We start from the raw sequence: 21,864 nt of genomic DNA, 5'->3' as shown, positions 1-21,864 counted from the left end.
TGGTCTGTGTCTCAACTCTCAAGATTCTAGCTTATGTCTCACAACTCTACCAGACTATAAGTATATGACGATGAAAAATTCAACAGTGAAACATATGGATCTTGTCTATAAATGATGTGATGATACACTTATATTCATTCCTTGTTGGAAAATTTCAACTACGTTTTTGTGTATGTGGGTGTAAAGGAAACCTCAGTTTAGTGGGCATGGATCTTTCCAGCTGCAACTTCCACGTTTAGGCCATTATTGTTTTAGTGTTTGCAGCTTTTGGACAATGTAGTCTAAGTGGTTTGTGATCATCCAGCAAAACCAATCTATGATGTTATGTAACCAATAGCTGATGACGACCATCAACAAATGATGAACAAACCATAAATATTCCATCATCCATGAAGTATTAAATAAAATGGTGCATGATACAGTTTCAGATGTACTTGGTGATTCTGTAACATTACAAAAGCTCTTGATCCCAAGTTTAACCTCTACGACTCTAGTTACTGACTGTGAATATAGTTACCAAATGGAGACATAGCTGATGACCTAAGCAGAACCAGTTGGGACAGTGGCTGCATTGGAGCTAGGCTGAGCTGAAGTAGCTGAAGCGGCGCTCAAGCTCGGATCTTTCACATCAGGTGGAACAATGGGGGCTGAGGCGGTGGATGGTGGAAGAGGAGCTTTTGCAGCCGCATCTGGAGCGGGTTTGGAGTTAGCAAAGTCATTGGCAGCACTGTGGAGTTGCTGTAGCCTGTAATCAGTCTCTGGCCGCCTGCAAATCTTCCTCAAGGGGACGATTTCCTGCTGGAATAAAATACCCAAAGTAGGTGAGTGAAGAGGGTTTTTGCTAAAAGACTTTTCTACCAAGAGAGATGAAAGTTCAAACCTCGGACTGGTCGTGGCTGTAACGCACCAAGAACCTGCAGCGACAACCTCTGACATCGTGCCTCCTTCTTTGTGCATCGAGAACAATGGCGTCAAAGTAAAGAGCTTGATCTTTCCCTTCCTGAAGACGTCATAACAAAAGACCAGTCAGAGATAAAACTCACATGACATCTTATCGCTGAATGCTTAGAAAATTTAGTTTTTAAACCTGGAAGCAAAGCACGAGATCTCCAGCAAGAACTGCAACACATTCTGATGCTTCACATGGGAGTGACCGTTGCCTTACGTGTCTCTTGACGTTTATCCATTCATCTTCTTCAACTTCAAAACCCGCAAATCGAACCTGCACTTCCTGCAATACCCCAACAGAAACTATATGTTATAAGAAAATAAAAAGAAGAAGCGGAGGAACAAAGTAGTTAACTGGAAACCGGTTAGGGATTTTACCGGATCACCAATCTCCAAGTTTCTATGAGCTAGGAAAGCTTGCACATCATACCTGTAAGTAAACAAAAGAGAAACATATTAGAAAGAAAAAAACACTTGAAAGTAATGAGGTTTTGAAGAAAAGTATCACAATGCAAGGGGAATGAATAATCACCATGCACCATCCCTGGCAGATTTGGCTTCAAATTCCAAGTAAGAATTGTCTGAACCACTCCTCATGACACCTGGAGCTAAGAAAGTAAGCATTATGAAAGCCGCATCAATCTAATTCAAATGAATAAGCTTCTCAACGACTCAACCTATTTGATTTTGCGAGTAGAATATCTATAAGTCATACCGGGAGGCGCAGGTGTCATCCCGGATAGATTTCCAATCATATGAGTGGGTTTAGGACCGGTTGATGGTGGAAGCACGCTCCTCGTCGGGTTTGTTGGATCCAGACCACGCGGCATGGAAGATACACTTAGCTTCCCAGGAGCTTTGTTTCTACTTGCTCTTAAAGCATATCGCCTGTTCTGGAACCAGTTCCATATCTGCGACAACACCCCATTAAAAAGCCAAGTCCAAGAACGGATCCTCTGAAAAGAAAAACTTATGAATCATGAAAGTAAGGAACCAGTACTTGTTTGAACTGCACAACAGTTTTCCCCTTCCGCTCCACTGTGTCACTGAGAAAGCAAAACACTTTTTTAGATGATAAACACACACAACACAATAGAGGCTCTAAAAATACCAAGGAAGGAGTAATATTTATATAGTATTACCTAAACTTATCAGCAAGAGCTTCAAGTGTATCTCGACCTGGCATTGCTGTGTTATGCTGTTTCAATACTGCTTCCATCTCCGTTACCTTATAAACAACATTCAAGATGATCAGCCAAAGCAAACGAGATAAAAACAAAAACTTCTTCAAAGAACTTACAAAACACAACAGACAGAACCACTTATGAATCTAAACCCCAAAAGGCACATGCTGGTAGTAATTACAAAACTTTCACAAAAGGAAAGTCGAAATGATCAGATCGAGTAAACCCTATCATGAAACTTATGAATCTAAACCCCAAAAGGCACATACAGATATAAATTACAGATCTTTCACAAAAAGGAAAGTTGGAACTGATCGAGTAAAAACCCTATCACGAACCCTAAACCTAAGCAACAAACCAAACATTACCCAGAAACTAGTCTCAACACAGGAACATCGAAAACCTCCTTCATGCAACAGAAAGCACATAACTTTTACAAAGAGAACATCCATCAAAGATTCAATTACCTCGGCGAGGTTGAATCGGAACGCTGGACTGCCATTACTAGGAGGTCGACCCATCGAAAGTTGTCTCTTTCGTTTCACGAACACAAGCGCGAAGATAGGAATTAAGAAAGAAAAAACGGAACTTGGTGAAATCGATCGGAGTTTCTCTCGCCAAAATTTTCCGGCGAATCACGCAATGCCGGTGTGACTCGATAGGACAACGAAACCGGATTTACCCTAGCCGGATAGCTTAAATTTTCTTCCGCCACGTAGTTTTTTAGTTTTATTTATAGTTTACAGTAAAACGGGCTTATATATAGGCCCATTAAATAAGCCCATTTCGAGACCCGAGAAGAAGAAGTAGAAAAATCTTATCCACATGGTGTAGTATCCAAACGGGGATGGTGAAGAAGAGTGAAGACAGTTGAATGGCTTTGGTTGCGACTAAATTTACAGAAATGCCACTGAGAAGCTCTCTTCCTTTGACTTCGACCTCACGCTACCATTCTTCTCCTTCGCTTCACGCGTTGCTATTTGATTCACTCTCCGCGGCGAAGCCCTCGCGTCGCGTTCTTCGGCCATTCTCTTCGCTCCGCACGAGCGAGCGTAGCAGCAACAACGGGAGCCGTAACAACCGGCGATTGGATCACCGGGATTCTAAACCTAATCCTCCTTGGACGATAAGTGGCCTCCGTCGTCATCCGCCGCGAAGAAATCGAACGAACATAACGGCGGAGGTGAAATCCCTTCGGCGGAGGCGAAACTCAGGTATGTGGAGGAGAAGGATAGAGGACAAAGCGCGATTGAGAAGATCGTGCTTCGTCTACGGAATCTAGGATTAGCTTCTGACGAGGAGGAGGATGCAGAAGATAACGGTGGGGATGTGAAGGCGGTGACGGGAGAAGAGAGATTGGGTGATTTGTTGAAGAGAGAGTGGGTGAAGCCTGATGTGATCCTTGCTGAGGGAGAAGAAGAGAGTGAAGTTGAGGATGATGATGTGTTATTGCCATGGGAGAAGAAGAACGAGGAGGAACATGCGGCGGAGAGGATTGAAGGAGATGGAGTTATGGCGTTGAAGAAGAGGAGAGTTAGAGCTCCGTCACTGGCGGAGCTTACGGTTGAGGATTCTGAGCTAAGACGGCTGAGAGGGGAGGGGATGTATTTGAGGGTGAAGATTAATATACCAAAAGCTGGGCTGACGCAAGCAGTGATGGAGAAGATTAATGATACTTGGAGGAAAGAAGAGCTTGTGAGGCTTAAGTTCCATGAAGTGTTTGCTCGTGACATGAAGACGGCTCATGAGATAGTTGAGGTCAGTTCCTATACTTACATTGGTGATCCCAAGAGATAACATGAAGTTAGATTAGCTATATGATCTATTGGATGAGACATTATCTCTGTAGGGACAATAGTGGAAACTGTGAAAAACATATTCTCAACTTCTGTAATAGAATGCTTATAGACTTATAGCTCTTTTATTAGAACATTAGGAACTTAGGGAAATGCATATCAATTAGGTGAATTTAAGAGGTCTGTAAGAACTAGAGATGGAGCTGAGCACTGACTGTTAAGAAACAAAACTTTGCTACACATGAATGTCTAAATTTTAGATTTGTAAGAACTGATTGGGTTTACTCTAATGGGCAGCTAGCGTCGAACTGGTGGAATGGTGATATGGAGGGCAGGAAGTGTAATGGTGGTTTATCGTGGGCTTGACTATCGAGGACCTTATATGATCTCTAACCAAATGGCCAGACCTGAAGAAACTCTTTTTGTTCCAGATGTGTCTTTCTGCTGGTGATGAAGCGAGACATGCCAAAGATTATCAAAATGCACCTCCGGAAATTAAAGATCCCATTGTCAAAAACCCGATTCGCAAGGAGGGTATGACAGAAGAAGAAGCTGAATTCAACAGTCTATTAGACAGCTTAGGCCCACGTTTTCACGAGTGGTGGGGTACTGGTGTGCTACCTGTGAACGCTGACTTACTACCTCCTACAATCCTTGGTTATAAAACACCTTTCAGGCTTCTTCCTACTGGGATGAGATCGAATTTGACCAATGCCGAAATGACTAATCTCAGGAAGATTGGTAAAACTCTCCCCTGCCATTTTTCTCTTGGTAAGATGCTGTCTAGTTCCTACTTTTAATTTTTCTCGGAGGGTTCTGTTTAGTGTACCATGTTTAAGACTTGAATCTGCATTTTATAGGTAGGAACAGAAATCACCAAGGATTGGCAGCTGCTATACTCAAGCTCTGGGAGAAAAGTCTGATTGCAAAGATCGCCGTGAAGCGAGGTATCCAGAATACAAACAACAAACTGATGTCTGATGAGATAAAGGTCTTTCTTTTTTTTTTTCTCTAATGTCAAATGTTAGAGAAAAGTTACTGCTGAGATGATTACTAACACGGTCTCACGAACTGATAGAACATAGTATATGCCGTTCCCCCTAAGCTCAAATTTTGTATGAATATTTAGGAGTATATTCATATGGCAATCTAATGATTATAATTATAATTAGAAATTTCAAGAAGTGTTTTACTTACTTCCTCACCTAATGTTTCTATATTCTATAGTGAGTATTCCTTGTGCTTGGATGTTAATATTAAACTAGAAGAAATAGGGAAACTATAAGAAATATAAGATCCATGCATGTGTATTATTTACTGTGAGCTTTTACTGAGCACTCGGGCAATCTCTTGAGGAGGATCTCAGTGGTCATTTGCTTAAGTAGCAAAAAAAAATTGAAAAGTCTCAGGCGGAAGGCTAAGTTTCTTCATTTATTTCTTGTCTTTTCGCTATAGACATTGACAGGGGGTGTCTTGCTGCTCAGAAACAAGTATTACATTGTAATATATCGTGGGAAGGACTTCCTTCCATCAAGTGTGGCGGCTACTCTAGCGGAAAGACAAGAATTAACAAAAGAGATTCAAGATGTTGAAGAGAAGGTACGAATTCGAGACATTGAGGCTACTCAGCCTGTTGGAGAAAAAGTACTAGCGGAAGCTGGCACTCTAGCCGAGTTTTATGAGGCGCAAGCCCGATGGGGAAAAGAGATAACTCCGGACCATAGAGAAAAGATGATTGAGGAAGCTTCAAGGATCGCGAGTGCCAGAGTTGTTAAACGAATCCAGCACAAACTAGACCTTGTAAGTTAGACCTTTTACTTTCTGGTTGTTAGTTTTTAACTTGTAAAGTCGTTTACTGTACTTAACTTCTCTGTTGGTTTGTGACAGTCCCAATCGAAATTTGATAGAGCAGAGAAACTGTTGTCCAAAATAGAAGCCTCCATGATTCCAAACGGACCTGATTATGATCAAGAGGTTATCTCTGAGGAAGAGAGAATCATGTTCCGGAAAGTGGGATTGAAAATGAAGTCATACTTACCCTTAGGTGAGTGCTGTTAACTTGATCATTCCATCAGTTTCCTCTAGGGCTGCAGTGAATGGGAGGAGGTTGTAATAGAATCGAACAAATGTCTCATTGTTGGACGATGAACATAATTAACAGGTATCCGTGGTGTTTTCGATGGAGTGATCGAGAATATGCATCTGCATTGGAAGCACAGAGAACTGGTGAAACTAATATCGAAACAGAAGAGTTTTGCGTTTGTTGAAGACACGGCTCGGTTACTAGAATACGAGAGCGGGGGAGTTCTTGTGGCAATAGAGAAGGTTCCTAAAGGATTCGCTCTTATTTATTACCGTGGAAAGAATTACCAGAGACCAGTTAGCTTGAGACCAAGAAATCTTCTGACAAAAGCAAAAGCATTGAAACGTTCCATTGCAATTCAACGTCACGAGGTTCGAAATTTTCTCCGCACAAAATTGCATTCCATATATTCTCAAAGTTGATCGTAGTGTTTGCTTACGGAAACTTCTCTGTGATGACTGTTGCAGGCACTTAGTCAGCATATCTCTGAACTGGAGAAAACAATAGAGCAAATGCAGAACGAACTTGTAAGTGGTCTCGCTTCCTCAACTGTGGATCTCCAATCTAATACACTTTCACAACGCATGCATTTGCGGCTCTGTTACTTCATTCACTAATTGATTCTTGCAGACTGCGAAAAACCCGTCATACAATGAATCCGAATGGGAGAATGATGATGATGACGACGGGGAAGAGGAGAAAGATGATGAGAGTGATTGGGACTAAGCTGATGGTAAATCTACATTTTCTAGTTTAGAGGAAGCTGATTTTCCGTTCGCTAAGGAGAAGGCGTGCATCAGTTTGTCTCAGGACTCAGGAGGTTGTAGGCTTGTAGCTGAGCATGATCTCTGAGTGTGTTAGAGGTTAAGAAACAGAAATGGATTTTGATGATAAGTGGAGATTTCAAAATCAGGAGCGAGAGTGTTAAGTAACAAAGAGCAGTTTAGTCCTGTCGCAGAGAAGAGTAGATATGAGAATCATGAAGATTTTGAACAAAGCACACATCAGTTTATATCTATTACAAAAATTTGTATGTTCTGTCAATGTATTGTACACCAATTTAATTAAGTATTTAACAAATGTATATTGATCTATGTCTGTCTTTTTCATCAAGTCTGGTGACAGTTTTGATCTCTATTTGATGTTGGCTCAGCAATTGAAGAGTTTCTGAAGCTTTGCTTTCAAACCAACGATGTCAAGGGCACAACAACCGCTGATTTTGTGAATATGCATGAAACTTGACGTCTTTCATGTTCTCATCCCACACGCTCTTAGTCGTGCAGCAAGTAAATTTGGAGGCAATATACACTCCAGCTCAAACCTTAACTCAAGACACTTGAAGAAATAACACTAATCAGAAAACGAATAAGCTTCCACTGTTTGGATGTTTTGGGCTCAGCTATGCTCGTACTTTACAGGCTCAAATGTGGGGAAAATAATTATTGTGAGGGTAAGAATCTATGTGTATGGGAAAACATGAAAGGACATGGACATGGACATGTATAAGACATTACTTGGTTTATAAAAGTCGATATCTTCTTCTTATTATATAAAGTAGACTTTGTATCTTTCCTGGTGATGCCACATCATCAATTCATTCAAACTGCGACACCTGTCCCTCTTTAAACTCTGCGTTTTGTTTCATTTGTTCTTACATTTTATAGGCTTTGTCGTATTCATTTATTGGGTTTCTGTTTTGTAAAATCATTATTGAGATTCAGGAGATGTACCGTCGTGAATAGTCTATGAGTTAAGCTTTGATTCCGTCGATTCGTATTTGGCTTATATCCTCCGAAACGATGTCTTGATTCATAACTTGTTAACTCCATCAATTCACATCAGTCAATGTTATTTATCTCTCTTATATAGGCGGTGTACCTCCCCTATAAAAAGGTAAGCTTCATCCCTTGAACATCATCTTCACAATTCGTTCTTTTCATTTCCTTTGTTTATGAGCTTTTGTGACCTTTAGTTTCTAGGGTTCATGTCTACTGCAAGCTCTAATTAGGTCAACCAACAATGGAGGCTGTATCCGGTGGTTCCCGGATCTACCATACTCCCACACTCGGTTCTGTTGTAAACTCCATAAAATGGAATCATACGAGTAAGAACTGTCCGATTAGTCACATTTTTCAGGGTTTTTTGATAGGTGTGAGACTAGAGAAGTAATGCCTTTCACCTAGTGATTTGCTATTCTCACTTTTGATCTCAGGTTATGCAATTATTGAGCTTTGATTTTTTAGAATGTATCAAGATATTATGTGATATGCTGTTTGAATTGAGTTTATTGTTTAAACTGGTGTGCGCCTTTAAGGATCTTATTTGGGAATGTGATTACTGATTAGTCAGTAGCTTTCAAATGAAATGATCATATTTAGAAAATTTGGTTTCTTTCTTCTTTTTCTTTGATGTGTTGCATTTCAGTTTTTTTTTTAATGCAGATTTAGTTGTAGCGAGGTCGGAAGATGATAAGAACATATACATATGTGGCAAAAAGATTGAGTATAGTTTGGGAATTCAAAAAGATGAGAATAGTCTATAATATCTTGCAGAATTCTAAATTCGAGGAGTAGAGGATTAACCGAGAGCGTGATGTCATCCTCAAGGAAATGCAAGAGGTAATGGCATCATTACTCTGTTTTCTTAAAAATTCAAACTTTTCATGTTCTGTTCTCTATGGTTTTAGTTCAGATGTTGTATCATAGTTTATGTGTGTGTGAGTAATTGTGAGTCTTTTGAATTACAGTTCACATTTTTTCCAAGCCTTTATATTTCCAGAACAACAGTTACAAGAATGATAATAACTCTTTAATGCGCAGTGACGACTCAACAGCAAGAGATGTAAACTGTAATTTATTCAAGACAAAGATGCGAGCAAGTGTCTATGATTCGAGTGAGGCTAGCAGTGGATGGACTGTGGTAACTGGAACCATGGCAGGTCAATTTTTATATTTCAGATTGTTATCTGATAAAGAGGGGCACAATAAGTGGTTCGGTGGTGGTTAAAACGAAACATGCGATTGCAGCTAAAGTCCGATCTTATGGGTTTTTGTCGGGTTGTAAGCGAAACAAAGCTGTCTTGGTTGTTGATAGTACTATAGATCTCTATTAGTTGATCCGATGTGTGCAGCTATGACCAGGCAGGAACATATGTATATAAGTTGATATATTTTGGTGATAATTTTGATGAATTCTAAACGATTGAGGGGAATGTTCTCAAATTTGGGTGCAGATGAGTGTTCTTCACAAGTGGCAGAAATCAGTATTATAGTAATGAAACTTCAGGGTTTACAGAAAAGCTTACCTATTACGTTAGATCCTTGCCAAAAAATAAATAAGAAGAAAATTAAATTTGTTGGGAAGATGTAGATTCCTTTTACTGTGGCCAAAGGTAACGCTTACAAAAAGGTTTCAAGGTACTCTTATCTAAAACTATATCTTTTCTCCGCGCTACGCGCGAATTATGTCATTATTTTTTATATTTAAAAATAGTTTAGATTACTTTACACTAAAAATTTCATTAAAAAAAATTGACAATACTTAAATATTTTTCATTTTGATTCTCTAAATCGATGAATTTTACTATATTTTGTATTTTGATGCATTTATTATTTATATACATATGATTTTAGCTTTTAAATGATTCATTTTTAAAGTAGTTAAATAAACTTCATTTCAGATAAATATATTAATATTTGTTATAAATGTATTGTGTTTCAGAAATATTTAACTATATTTTTGATAAATATTTGGATGATAATAGTTTTTATAATTAATCAAATTCACTCAATTAAATCTTTAAATCTTGAATCAGTATTTTGTTTTAACTTTTTTGAGAAAATTAATTTTATATTTGTGTTGTTTTGTAATCATATTATGTTGGGAAATTCCCTAGGATAGCAATAAAAAAATTTATGTCACAAATATAGACTCTAAGGATCAAAATAACCAAAATGTTTCATAAAATAGGTAAATATACACTTATACCCCTAAGGTTAACTAATCAAAACCTTAGGGTTTAGATTTAAGGGGTGGAAATTGAGATTGAGATTTAAAATTTTATAAAATAAAAAATAAATATTAAAAATTAAAAATTTGAAAAAATTATAAAACAAAATGATAAAAAAGTTTGAATTTGAACACATATAATCTAAAAGCCATTGTATGATCTGTTTGTGTTGAAAAGCGGAGAAGTGTGGCTTGAATGGATAATGGATTCATAAGGTTATATAGAAGAGGGAGGGGAAGAAGAACATCGATGGGATTATGTTGAGGATTCAATGCTTTGGGGAAGTAATTGATTGTAGCAGTAAGTAAGATGTGTTTAACAACTGTGGACGGTAGAAGCGAGGCTTCAAGAATGTGATCATGTGATCCTCAAAAAGAAATGTTCTTATTACCTTGTTAACTCCGAGTTTCAAGAAGCTGTGGTAGCAGCCATTGTCGTTGCTTCAGGTTTTGTCACGGAGCTTTAAACATTACTTGAATATATTTAAAAATCTCGTAGTTGATCAAATTTTGGTATTTTTGTCTTTGTAATTAAATGTAAGTAAGATGTATTGATGGTGATCTAAATATATCAACCAAGCTTGGATTATTTTTATTTTTTGTTCAAGCTTTGGATTAATTAATTAAAGATTTTTTAGTGTGGGAGTTGAATCCAATGGCTAAGATTCTTTAGCTTGATTGTTTTATATCCCTTCGTAATTTAATACGTCCACCTATCGTCAACATCGTGTAAGAACCACCGCTGGATCAAAACCAAAGAAATACAAACGGATGAAAGAACCGTCGTTGTATGTTTTGGCATAATTGTAGTTATTAACTTTGGTTAGTTATGCTTCACATGAAAATGTAGTAATCTTTTGAAAACCATTTTTCTACCTCGCAATTAGTCATACTATAATGGCTGATTTATCGTCATAATTTTCCTTCAAAAGAATGTGAGCATAAGTATACAAAGAATTCGTATAATACCAATAAGTAATTAGACGATTAGCTTAATATTAATTCAGGTCACTACTGATAAGTAACTCAGGCTGATTGATGAGCTGGAAGTGAAGCTGGCATGGCACTGTATGAAGGTGACTCAGTTGATTAAACGTTAGAATCAGTTAGCCAACAACTGAATCTTATGTAACGTACTCATCTTCTTCATCTAGGGTTGGCCATTTTCTAGGATTGTATGAAACACTGAGAGAAATCTCTTGTAATTGGGCTCAAGGTCATTAGAAATACTGAGATTGTAATTCCTTCAAAAACAATAATAATACACTACTTGTGCTCTATCATCTACATATCATTTCTTGAGCCTACCTTTACACTCTTTGTATTTCCAAAGCTGTCCTCTTGCTTTCTTCACTCGAAACTTTCAGCTGGAACCCTACGGTCTGCATAGAGAAGAAGTGTTTTGATTGTTTTAGGTGTCAATATTCAAGACCATACCTGAAACTGGTGAGACATTTTCGAGGAGGCATAGATGCAACTTCGCAAGCCAGTCCAAAGTCAGCAATCTTGAGGATATTGCTGGTCACCAGCAAATTCTCTTCAGAACAAAAATAAACTAAAACAATTGTTAAGTAAAAGAGAGGCCATTGAGAATCAACATGACAAAATATACATACTTGGTTTCAGTTGCCGATGGAAATAACTATTTTTATGCATGTGTGCGAGGACTTGAAGCATCTGAGACATAAAAGTACTTATTTTTCCCTCAGAGAAAGGTCGTTGTTCCCTTTCTTGCGTTATCTGGTACAGATTGTGGTCCTGATCAAGGTGAACACACCAGTAGGTAAGTAAAACATGTTATAAAGGGAAAAGAAAAGCAAATATCATCTCTACTACCATGCACTCAAAGATGGAAAGGTGGATTTTGGAATTCGCCATGAGTTGATGCTTCACTTCAGAAAGATTTCGTTAGATAAGGAGATGCAGAAACGGGCCATTTCCTCTGGAGCACAGTGACCATATATATACACCAGAGTCTACATATATAGAAGGTATAGGCTGAATTAAATAGCACATAATGGGGGAACTTGATTGCAAACAATTATTAAGATGATTAACTCAGTTGACTGAATGGAGAGGAAACAGAGCCAACGGCAGTTACGCAAGTCTGTTCATACTCGAAACTTGTATTGTTGCTTAGAGCTTCTTGTCTGGACCTGCAACCAAATTACATAATGGGTCATTAGTTCACTGGAAACAAACAGACGTGGCTGGATTGATAATTATTGGACTGATAATTATTTGTAAGCCGAAAACAACCGTGTCTGACGTGTCAATTGAAGAACCTTTGATGAAGTTAAGTTATCTAAAGCTTAGACTGTACTCAAGAACCCATGTGCTATGATCTAGTTGCAGAACCAATGTGCTCCATTTAGTTTTCCCCCACGAAATGTTGGCCTCACGTACCGAGTAACCAAATCTCCCCTCTGACCACTTCAAGAAGATCATCAAAAACAGATATACTAAACAAACAAAAAGCATAGATATTTTGAATGTGATAGTCAAATGAATTAGCTTTAGTAACATTAGTAACTCGGCCTGATAACACGGTGAACGAACTTCGAGGAGAAACCAGTACCAAACAATCCACCTGTCTGCAAAGGCCATCCCCATACATTCACCTCTTCAGTTACAGATTTATAGACACTTCTAGACTTCAACATCAGACCATCCTACAAAGAAAAAAGCAGAAACTTTCAATCAAACAAATAAAACTGAAATATAAAAGGCTAAGCTAAGATTTTAAAATTTAAACTTACCTGATTGATTCTCCAATTGGAATTGGAACCTCTGCATCTCAAAAAGTTTATACTTTTAGCAAAACCCATTAACTCATCTTCCAAGATCGTCACTTTCTCGCCAACATCACGACCAGAATGAGATCTGTCATCAGAGATCCTCACTATCTCCTCTGTAAACTCAGATTCTAAAACCCCTTTTCGCATCAAACTAAACCCTAACTCCAAATACAGAGCCAACACAACCACTTTCAGAACAGAGAAAATCAGTGATCTTCTTATCTCGTTCTTCTTTGTCTTCCTCCTCCTCTGTTCTTTCGGTTTCTTCACCAATTTCTTTTCTCTCAGGGGATAAATCGAAGCGTCAAACGACGTTGCGGAGTGAACGATGTGAATTCCGACGGATTATCAGTATTGACTAAAGGTTCTTTAGTCGACATAAGAAGTGCTCACGTGGCAGAATAAAATGTTCTGATTGGTCTAATATATTATCCTACGTGTACAGGCTAGAAACACTCCATATTCACCTTTTAGTATTGTGATGTTTGAAAGTATTCTTCTGCAAGAAGTTAATATATTATACAAGTATATATTTAATTTTAACTTGCTTTACAAAAATCCAAAATCGTTAATGCAGGAATTGAAATAAAATCGACATATTCATATATTTGGAAACTATTTCCTTCATAAAGTGTCACATAAATATGATTTTGTTTATGAATTTCTTTGAAATTTATATTAACAGCTAAATTTTGAATCCAAATTATTGTATCAAAATATTTTAAAATAAATAATAAAAGAAAACCATTAATACAACATGTTACAAAATAATTGTATGTAAAAGACTATTATATTGTTTATGAAAAATTTAGACAAGACCAGGGCAGCCAATTGCTGGAAGGAAATATACAGATCAATCCATGGAATTAGTGTCTCTAGGCTCGAATATTACCGATCTTACACACATACTAATATTAGAAGCAAATGACCAAATTCATTTTTATTATGTACTATGTTTTTTAAAGTTGTATTATATTTGTTGGTCTAAACTATTGTATTATGTGTGTTTTCATATGTTTTGGAATGTTTTTTCAGGTGCTTCTCGGTTATGCTGGACTTTTTGTTGCAGGTATGCCAAAGGAAAAGGTTAAAAAGGTATCATCTCTCTCCCGAAGCCCTATTTTTTTCAATCTTGCTTTGGTGAAGGCAACAATGGACTTACACTGTATCCATCTCTCTCTTGGCTTTCCTGTATCTTTGTTGTAACTGTTGTAAAATGCTTCTTTTTGTTAAAATGCAGTTTATTAACGCTTATGACTATTTAACGCTTATGAAGGTTCAAAATTTTTAAAGACTGGAAGCACTGCAGTAAAAATGGTTTGTAATTAAAACTATTGCCAGCTTGATAGACAAACAAGCTTGACTGTGTTTATCTTCATTACTCTTCATTATTGATCAACTTTGTTTTGGTACAATTGATTGATGTGGCTGAACTGAAGAAAGGTCCTCTAAAACAGTTCACACATGAGATGAAACTTTTTCTATGGAAGTAATGTTTGGCTGAACAAATGTTGTATCTTATCACTTTTGGTTTTCCTTTCTCCTCTCATTCACAAAGTTAGTTTCTTTTGTTGATTTATTATGCAGGTACGATACAGTTACTCTCAGACTTTGTTTGTGAAAGGCTTTCTTTTCGTATGTTTTGTGGGCATTGAATTTTCAAAGAATGTGACTATATTTAAAAAACTATCTGATGCACAAATGTGGATTGATCCGAAATTATACCATATAATATATTTCAAACATGATATATAGTATTTTGATAAAAAAAACATCATATTTAATATTTAAATGATTCTAAATTACTTAACAAAAGCAAAACATTTTAAGGAAAAAAATTATAGTAAATTTGTTAAATAAAAACAGATTAATTATATATACAATATAATCAAATACAAAAAAAAACTAATAGAATAAAAATACAACAATCACTGATTTTATTATTAAAACTAAATAATATATATAGTATGTGTTTCGCCCGCACATGCGGATATATACATTTCATAATTACTTATTAATACATACATTATAATTATCGTTTTATTTTAATATATATATTTAGATTTTGGATCATTCTAATTGTTATTAATATTCATCATTTATCTAATCAAAAAAATAAAATTCGTTTTTAGTTTTGGCTAATATATATATTTTATTCATTAAGGGTATAAACAATATTAACCACTTCAACTTTTAACGTAAGAGCTCGAACGTGAAAAATCAATTTGCAAATAATAGTATATATATATATATATATATATATATATATATATATATAAACACTTATCAGTTTGAATATTAATATGTTTATTTGATAAATATTTCAAATTTATGTAGTGACTATCAATAATATATTTTTGTACTATCTAGCTATTTATAAGAAAAAAGATTAATTATGTTTTATTTTTTGAATTATCTAAACTAATATGTGTAAGAGAAATTAAAAGAGTCAATAAATTCAGAAACAAAAATTTAAAGGTAGAAATAATTTATATGCTGGATTTCAAATTCAATATTGAACAAATTAATGTATTTTACTAACTGATTATAATTTTTTAAAGAATAAACATTGATGAAATGTTAAATAGTGACATTTACATCATAATATTTTTAAAATAAAACAAACTTATTATTGTCAAAAAAAAACAAAATATTCAATATAATATTATTTTATTTTAACTATATTTTATTAATTACTATATTTAAATTATTTTTCACTCACTTACCCGCCCGTAGGGCGGCTTTTACCCTAGTAACCTATAAACATGAAAGGACATGGCATATACGGTAAACTTTTCCATACTATCACTATTTCACATAAAAGATGCACTATAATTAATTTACTTGACCTCATTAGAAGATCTATGTGTGTATAATTAGTGATACAATTGAGATTGATGAAGATTACATGAAAACTAGTTAATAAGAAATTCAAATATATATGTAGTTTTGAATCTCTTCACCACAAGGAGTCCATATTAAACGCTTCATCTTGCGGTTGCGGCTGAGATGAACTCGAACCATCTTGCATAACATTGGAGACTCCTTGTTGAAGAAGAGAAGGATTGATATTATAAGAGTTCCTAATTTGGAAAGCCTTGAGCAACAAAGAGTTGATTGGAGATAAAGGCGGACCAAGTAGACTTGTTGTCCAAGCCGGAAGATTAGCCATGTTCATGTTCATGTTCATGTTCATGTTCATGTTCATGTTGAGACCAGCCGTACTTGTAGTATTGTCTGAATAAACGTTGTTTTGAAAATATTGTTGATGAATATTATTGTAATCAACGGTTGATGAGTTTGAGTTCAGATTTGGAAGCTCGATATCTTCAAACTCATTTGCCATGGATGAGTCTGCATCGCATGGAGATCCAAAAGATGAGTCTGGTTGTTGTTCTTGTGGTTTCTTTGTTGTTGTGTTCTTTTGGAAAACCCTACACACTACCCATTCCTCCTGGAAAATTAAAGTGATACGATTCAAGATCATGTATATTGTATTCATGTACATATCCAAAAAAAAAATTGTTGTATAAACGAAACTTTATTAAACATTTCATGAAACCAATATCAACTATTTACTATTGATAAGCACGGAAAGTGAATCCAATTTTTAGGTGGATAATGTTGCCTATCTTCAAATTGAATGCATACATGATACATGTCTAGTTTTGGGCATGTCAATAACACACATGGTCCAAAAACATTTTAGAAATTCTAAAATGCATATAATACATATAGTTTTGTCAATTAAACTAAGAGTGAGAGCTAATAATTTCTTATAAAAATTAGGCAAGGAAAAGCCTGAATGTATTAATATAACTAAACAATTGTAATTTTGATTTAAGCTGTCAACTTTTTTTTAATAAAAATAATAAGGTTCAGCTAACTTCCTTATAGCTTGATAATTAGCATGTTGTGAATGTATATGTTACCTTAGCGGGTTTGAAGGGTTGTTTGTTCTCAAGCCTATACTCATGCATAACCCAATTGCTTTTCTCACCCTTTGGAGCTCTTCCTTTGTAGAAAACTAGGGTTTTCTTCATCCCTACCAGTACTCCACTTCGGTATATATCTTTATCTTTACCAGTGGTTTTCCAATAACCGGCTTCAGTTGCTCGGTTTGTCCTTAAACCGGTTGGATATTTCCGGTCTCGTAGACTGAAGAAGTACCACTCTTTCTCTCCTATTGAAGCTTTGTCTGCACATAAGCACAAGTATTCGCACATTATTTTAGTTTATTGAGCAACATATACGAATACTAACATTTTTTGGATAACAATAATATAATAATCTATGTATAATGTTACCAAACTATTCGCCATCTCGCTAGAGAATTTTTTAAATGTATATACTCTCCAGGTTTGGTAGGCTAGATGCACCTATATGTATAACATATGCGATTACTAAATCAAAGTAACAAATATATGGTTTCATACATATTAGTTATATTAATTGGTATATGATGCATGTATCTCTATATATTGTTATAGATACGTATGGTATGTCTTTGTTGTTATGAAATGGTATGATTTGTCCATTTCTAGCGATCTTATTTGCCGAAGACATGATTGATTATACATTTAATATTATTATATTTTTTTATAGAATTATTGTAAGAAATCCATGTAGACAAAACAATAGAATTAAGGGAAGCATGCTCACATAATCTTATGCATTTGTTACTATTATTGCACAACTAAACTTTTTTTTTTTTTTGACAGCAACTGAACTATTAATTTGGAAATTATGTAAACGCAGTCGAACACTAAAGCTATAAACAGAAAAGTAGGTTATATCAGTATATGAATGATCAAAGTATAACCTGGCAAATCCCAAGGTTCACACTTGTTGAGATCAACGTCGACGACAGCTTTAGCAGTGAATCCAATATCGGAGACTTTCCGACAAAGATAATGTGTTATAAGCTCTTCGTCTGTAGGATGAAATCTGAACCCTGGAGGAAGATTTTCTTCCATTTCTTTGTATTCTCTATTAACAAATCTAATTTAGAGACGGCAAATAAAAAGGCCTCTCTGGCTCCCTTGAGGAGAACAAAGATGATTGACAGCAAAAAGCTTTTCAATAATGTGACATAGATGGGGTTTATATATGATTAATATATCACATATATAACTAAACTATATATTAAAATAAGAAAATGATTTGTGTACACTACCAAATACTGACCTTGAGGGAGAAGCAGCCGCGGTAGTCTTTTTCAACTGTTCCTTATTACAGCTAACATTTTGACAATTCAAGGTAATTTCATCCACGCATACATTGTCATTTTTTATGATTTAATAACATATATACTTACGTAGTCATGAGCTTATATGTTAACTGTAGAGTCTAATAAATTATTTGTCGGCGTATATATTAATGTTCCTTTTAGGCTACATTACTTTGTCTATAAAACAATATCCGTCTTAATATCTGCATAATTATAATTATTTTTCTGTGTAATGGATTTTTGTGAGATTTGTCCAACCAACTTCACCCAATTCTACCAACCATGAAAGAAACCCTAGTGTCCAATGCAATGTGAACATGCGTGCATGGCTTCTCCATTCTTTGGTCATATCAGCTATTTATGATGAAATGAAAATTATAAACCTAATTAAATCTAGACTAATCGTCAAAATTTGTATTTAACTGTTATATACATATATCTTTAAATTTTATAGGGATTATGGAGAAAATGCTTCCAGTTTTAACATTGCATTCACCTTGCACTATTGACACTTGTCTTTTTGCTTATCTCGCAGCCATATATTATACTAATAAACATGTATATGAATATAGAACATCCTTTATAAAATTATACGATCGAATCGGTTTGCGATGCTCTTATACGTTTACGTTAAATTGTTTTTTTTTTTTTTTTTTTTTGTAATCCAGGGGTTCCCCGCTTACGCGGATCATTCCCCTGGGCCCGGTCAGGCAGCAGGCCAGCTTCACCCGGGAGGTTTTTTCCTGGGCCCGAAGGCCCAGTACCCGTTTTAGTGTCCAGACGAGGCAGGGTAGTTTCCGCATGGGGGGGATCGAACCCAGATTGTTTTAGCAACCCAAGCCCGTCCTTCCACTTGGACTACCTTGTCCGGACTACGTTAAATTGTTTCGTGCAAATGTTTCCACATTTGTCGGGTGTTAATTATTGTGTTAACAAAAATATTGAATTGTTGGACTCGATTTCTTGATTGGTAGTAAATAAAAATGCCAAATCGTATATTTGTCTTTCATATAACTATACCCGGAAAACAATAGAAATCACATATGTGTGATTATTATTTATTAGCATGTAGAATAGTTTTTTATTTTATTAAACGATATCTGTTTTCCTTAAGATTATATTTTATTCAACCCATTCAATGAAAAAAATTAAAGTTTGTATTCGCATTGGAATTTTTGGTTTGAGTCCTTTTATACAACGCAAGCCTGCGGGTCTTACTTATTTTCAACTTTCATTATTTTAGACAAGGTTAAAAACTTAAAATAATTACTCTGGAAGGGTGGTTAAAGACCCCACCAACCTAATGGAATGTGATCAGTATTATATCATTATAAACACACGGAAATAATTAAATAATGTTATTCAAAGCAAATTTACTGGGAGATTTTTCTGTTTTATAGAGAGATATTTAGTCATCGTATTCTTTTAATATAAAACTCACATGCATGGTTTCAATAAAACTTTGAATTTTTCGGTTCAAATCAAAACAAATAACGAATCAAAAGCTAAACTATTTATATATATATATATATATATTATTTTTATTGTTTACGGATAAAGTTGAACAAAATATTTATAAATTTTGATTTGATTTGTTATCCGTTTTGATTTGAACCAAAAAATTATGGATATTCGTAACTCTACGAAGCAAATAAAATACTAAAATATAATATAAAAAGAAAGCAAATAACAAATATGGATATCTAATTCAATATGTTATATGCATATATATACATATATGTACAGAATTATATATATATATATATATGTTATATATATTATAGTTTATATAAGTTTTACAATATTTTTATGAATTAAATTTATTATATTAGGTATTACAATTTAAAAAGTTAAATAATATTTTATTTTTGTAATAAAATGTTATTATTAAAATTTTCAATTATTTTTAAAATTTTATTTTATTTACGGATCAAATCGGATATTCTTTAAAATTCTAAATCATTTCGGATATCAGAGTCACCGACTATCCAGGTGGCTAAAGATTGAATCGACATGAATGCCTCCAAATACCCGGATATTCGATATGTGTCCACCTCTATTTACGGATACAATTTATTTTTCTTTATATGAAAAAAATCACTAATGTCAAGGCCTTTTTAATTTTTAATTAATTTTAATTTTATTTTTTATGTATTATTTTGAACAAAAATATTATTTAATATTAATTAACAATATCTTTATATATTTGTCAACTATTTTTATATATTTTTACATACACATACATGTGCACCTTGATGTGAGCACCTTATGACTAAGTATTTACCACAACTGAAGTATCTATTTTTTTTTTGAAGTTAAAATATTTTTTTTCTTAATGCTTGTTTCACTACTGACCAAATTGTAGTGAAATAATTTGTCCTAATAATTTTTTTTTTTCTTGAACTATTAGCCGTTTACAAACTATGATATGAAATCATTGGTTCAACATGACGACTATCTAAAATTCATAACATGAAAATAAATAAATAATAGTAATTTTTGGTTTTTACCGAAAAAACTAAAAAATCAAACATTAATCGATTAAACCAAAATAAATATTAATTTAAAATAATAGTTATATTTTAGGAGATTAAAAACAAAAAAATAACTTAAAACCGAACCGATATCCAGATTAAACAAATTTAATGTATTTTTATTAAAAATAACGAAATTAATAATCATATTCCGCGCAAGGCGCGGGTTATTACCTAGTAAATATGTATTAGTATGTCAATCCTACCATTTGAAAACTTTCACAACTGATTATATTATTCTTCATATTTGTCCCTTCCTTGTTTACGGACTTCTAGCATTCTAGAATCACGCACACGTATATACATGCCAGTAACAGATAACTTATGCTAAAAAAAAAAAAAAACAGATAACTTATGTTAAAGACTTAAAGGTAAGTACTCATATATATATGTTACAAAAAAACTCATATATCTTTTTTTAACTCATGTTAAAGTAAAAAAAAAGATATCGTATGTCAAGTAATGAAATATGATAATCTAGTTTAATTAATTAAAAAACATTATATTTGTGGTTAGAAATCTGAAGAACATTTAGCAACAACAAAAATCTGAAGAACTGGTTTCTGTATAGATGATGATGGATAAATAAATCACTCTAACTCAAAAAAAAAACTATAGCATTATTATTATTATTATTTTAAATAAAGAGTTTTCATTAATGATAGGAACCAAACTACACAGAAAAGAAGAAAAAAAAACTACACAGAAAGAAGAAAAATACAGGGTAGGTCATATTAAACGCTTTTTCTCTCTCTCGATAAGCGATGGAAAAGGCGATCTAGGGGTTTATGGCTTCGCGATGGTGGGATCCCGGCGATCTCGGTGTTTGCGGAGAGTTTTCTTCTAGGGAGGGGTTTGGCTTGGCGGGTTGGAAAGTCGTTTTGATTCTCTGATGGTTTGGATTAAAAAGGGATAAGGGAATAAGGGAGAGGTTAAGGAATCACAGGATTCTAGGAGATCTACTCGCGATTTTGATTCTCATCAAGACGGTATCACAGAGTAGAAAAGGTAATATGTCTGGAGATTGTCAATCTACATATTTTGGCTTTCTTATGGAGATCGGAGGAATCAATTACAGATTGGTTTCAATTAAAGGTTCAGGAATATTCGTTTGGGTTTTTGAGTTTTGTCAATCTCTTCCCGGGATTGTGAAGGTCAAATCTTTTCACAGATGTTACGCTCTTCCTTGGAACTATTATATAAGGATTCTTGGGGTCTCTTATTACAGCATAACACCCGCTTCGATATTTATCAGTTATATCAAGTCTCAAGCTTTTGATTCC

At 34.6% G+C, this 21,864-nt stretch overlaps 2 protein-coding genes and 1 pseudogene across 9 annotated transcripts; 1 reads left to right on the top strand and 2 right to left on the bottom strand.

Moving 5' to 3' along the window:
- Positions 1–358: 358 nt before the first annotated feature.
- On the bottom strand, positions 359–2,858 carry LOC106434403 (protein SAWADEE HOMEODOMAIN HOMOLOG 2). Of its 4 annotated transcripts, none has more exons than XM_048744549.1 (9): positions 2,600–2,858; positions 2,091–2,176; positions 1,949–1,994; positions 1,664–1,859; positions 1,481–1,550; positions 1,327–1,378; positions 1,088–1,231; positions 881–1,000; positions 359–795 (listed from the first exon to the last, which is right to left on the bottom strand). In XM_048744549.1, the coding sequence occupies exons 1-9, from the start codon at positions 2,651–2,653 to the stop codon at positions 541–543; spliced, it is 1,023 nt and encodes a 340-aa protein (XP_048600506.1). In that variant the 5' UTR covers positions 2,654–2,858; the 3' UTR covers positions 359–540. The 4 variants fall into 4 exon arrangements, with proteins under 4 accessions (XP_048600506.1, XP_013730725.1, XP_013730727.1 ...); XM_013875271.3 differs by having other exon boundaries at positions 359–798; positions 1,481–1,556; positions 2,600–2,857; XM_013875273.3 differs by having other exon boundaries at positions 1,481–1,556; positions 2,600–2,857.
- Positions 2,859–2,971: 113 nt separating this feature from the next.
- Positions 2,972–9,212, top strand: LOC106434405 (annotated as a pseudogene).
- Positions 9,213–11,242: 2,030 nt separating this feature from the next.
- LOC106395456 (NAC domain-containing protein 100-like) lies at positions 11,243–19,400 on the bottom strand. Of its 5 annotated transcripts, XM_048744551.1 has the most exons (8): positions 17,640–19,400; positions 16,750–17,015; positions 12,779–16,271; positions 12,279–12,691; positions 12,078–12,175; positions 11,856–11,995; positions 11,636–11,777; positions 11,243–11,537 (listed from the first exon to the last, which is right to left on the bottom strand). In XM_048744551.1, the coding sequence occupies exons 1-3, from the start codon at positions 17,791–17,793 to the stop codon at positions 15,777–15,779; spliced, it is 915 nt and encodes a 304-aa protein (XP_048600508.1). In that variant the 5' UTR covers positions 17,794–19,400; the 3' UTR covers positions 11,243–11,537; positions 11,636–11,777; positions 11,856–11,995; positions 12,078–12,175; positions 12,279–12,691; positions 12,779–15,776. The 5 variants fall into 5 exon arrangements, with proteins under 5 accessions (XP_048600508.1, XP_048600509.1, XP_048600510.1 ...); XM_048744552.1 differs by having other exon boundaries at positions 11,243–11,574; positions 11,856–12,691; XM_048744553.1 differs by having other exon boundaries at positions 11,243–11,777; positions 12,078–12,691.
- Positions 19,401–21,864: the final 2,464 nt, after the last annotated feature.

The sequence above is a fragment of the Brassica napus genome, chromosome C1, assembly GCF_020379485.1.
Source record: "Brassica napus cultivar Da-Ae chromosome C1, Da-Ae, whole genome shotgun sequence".
NCBI classification, from domain to species: Eukaryota; Viridiplantae; Streptophyta; class Magnoliopsida; order Brassicales; family Brassicaceae; genus Brassica; species Brassica napus.
This window is presented reverse-complemented; position numbering and strand designations above follow the sequence as displayed.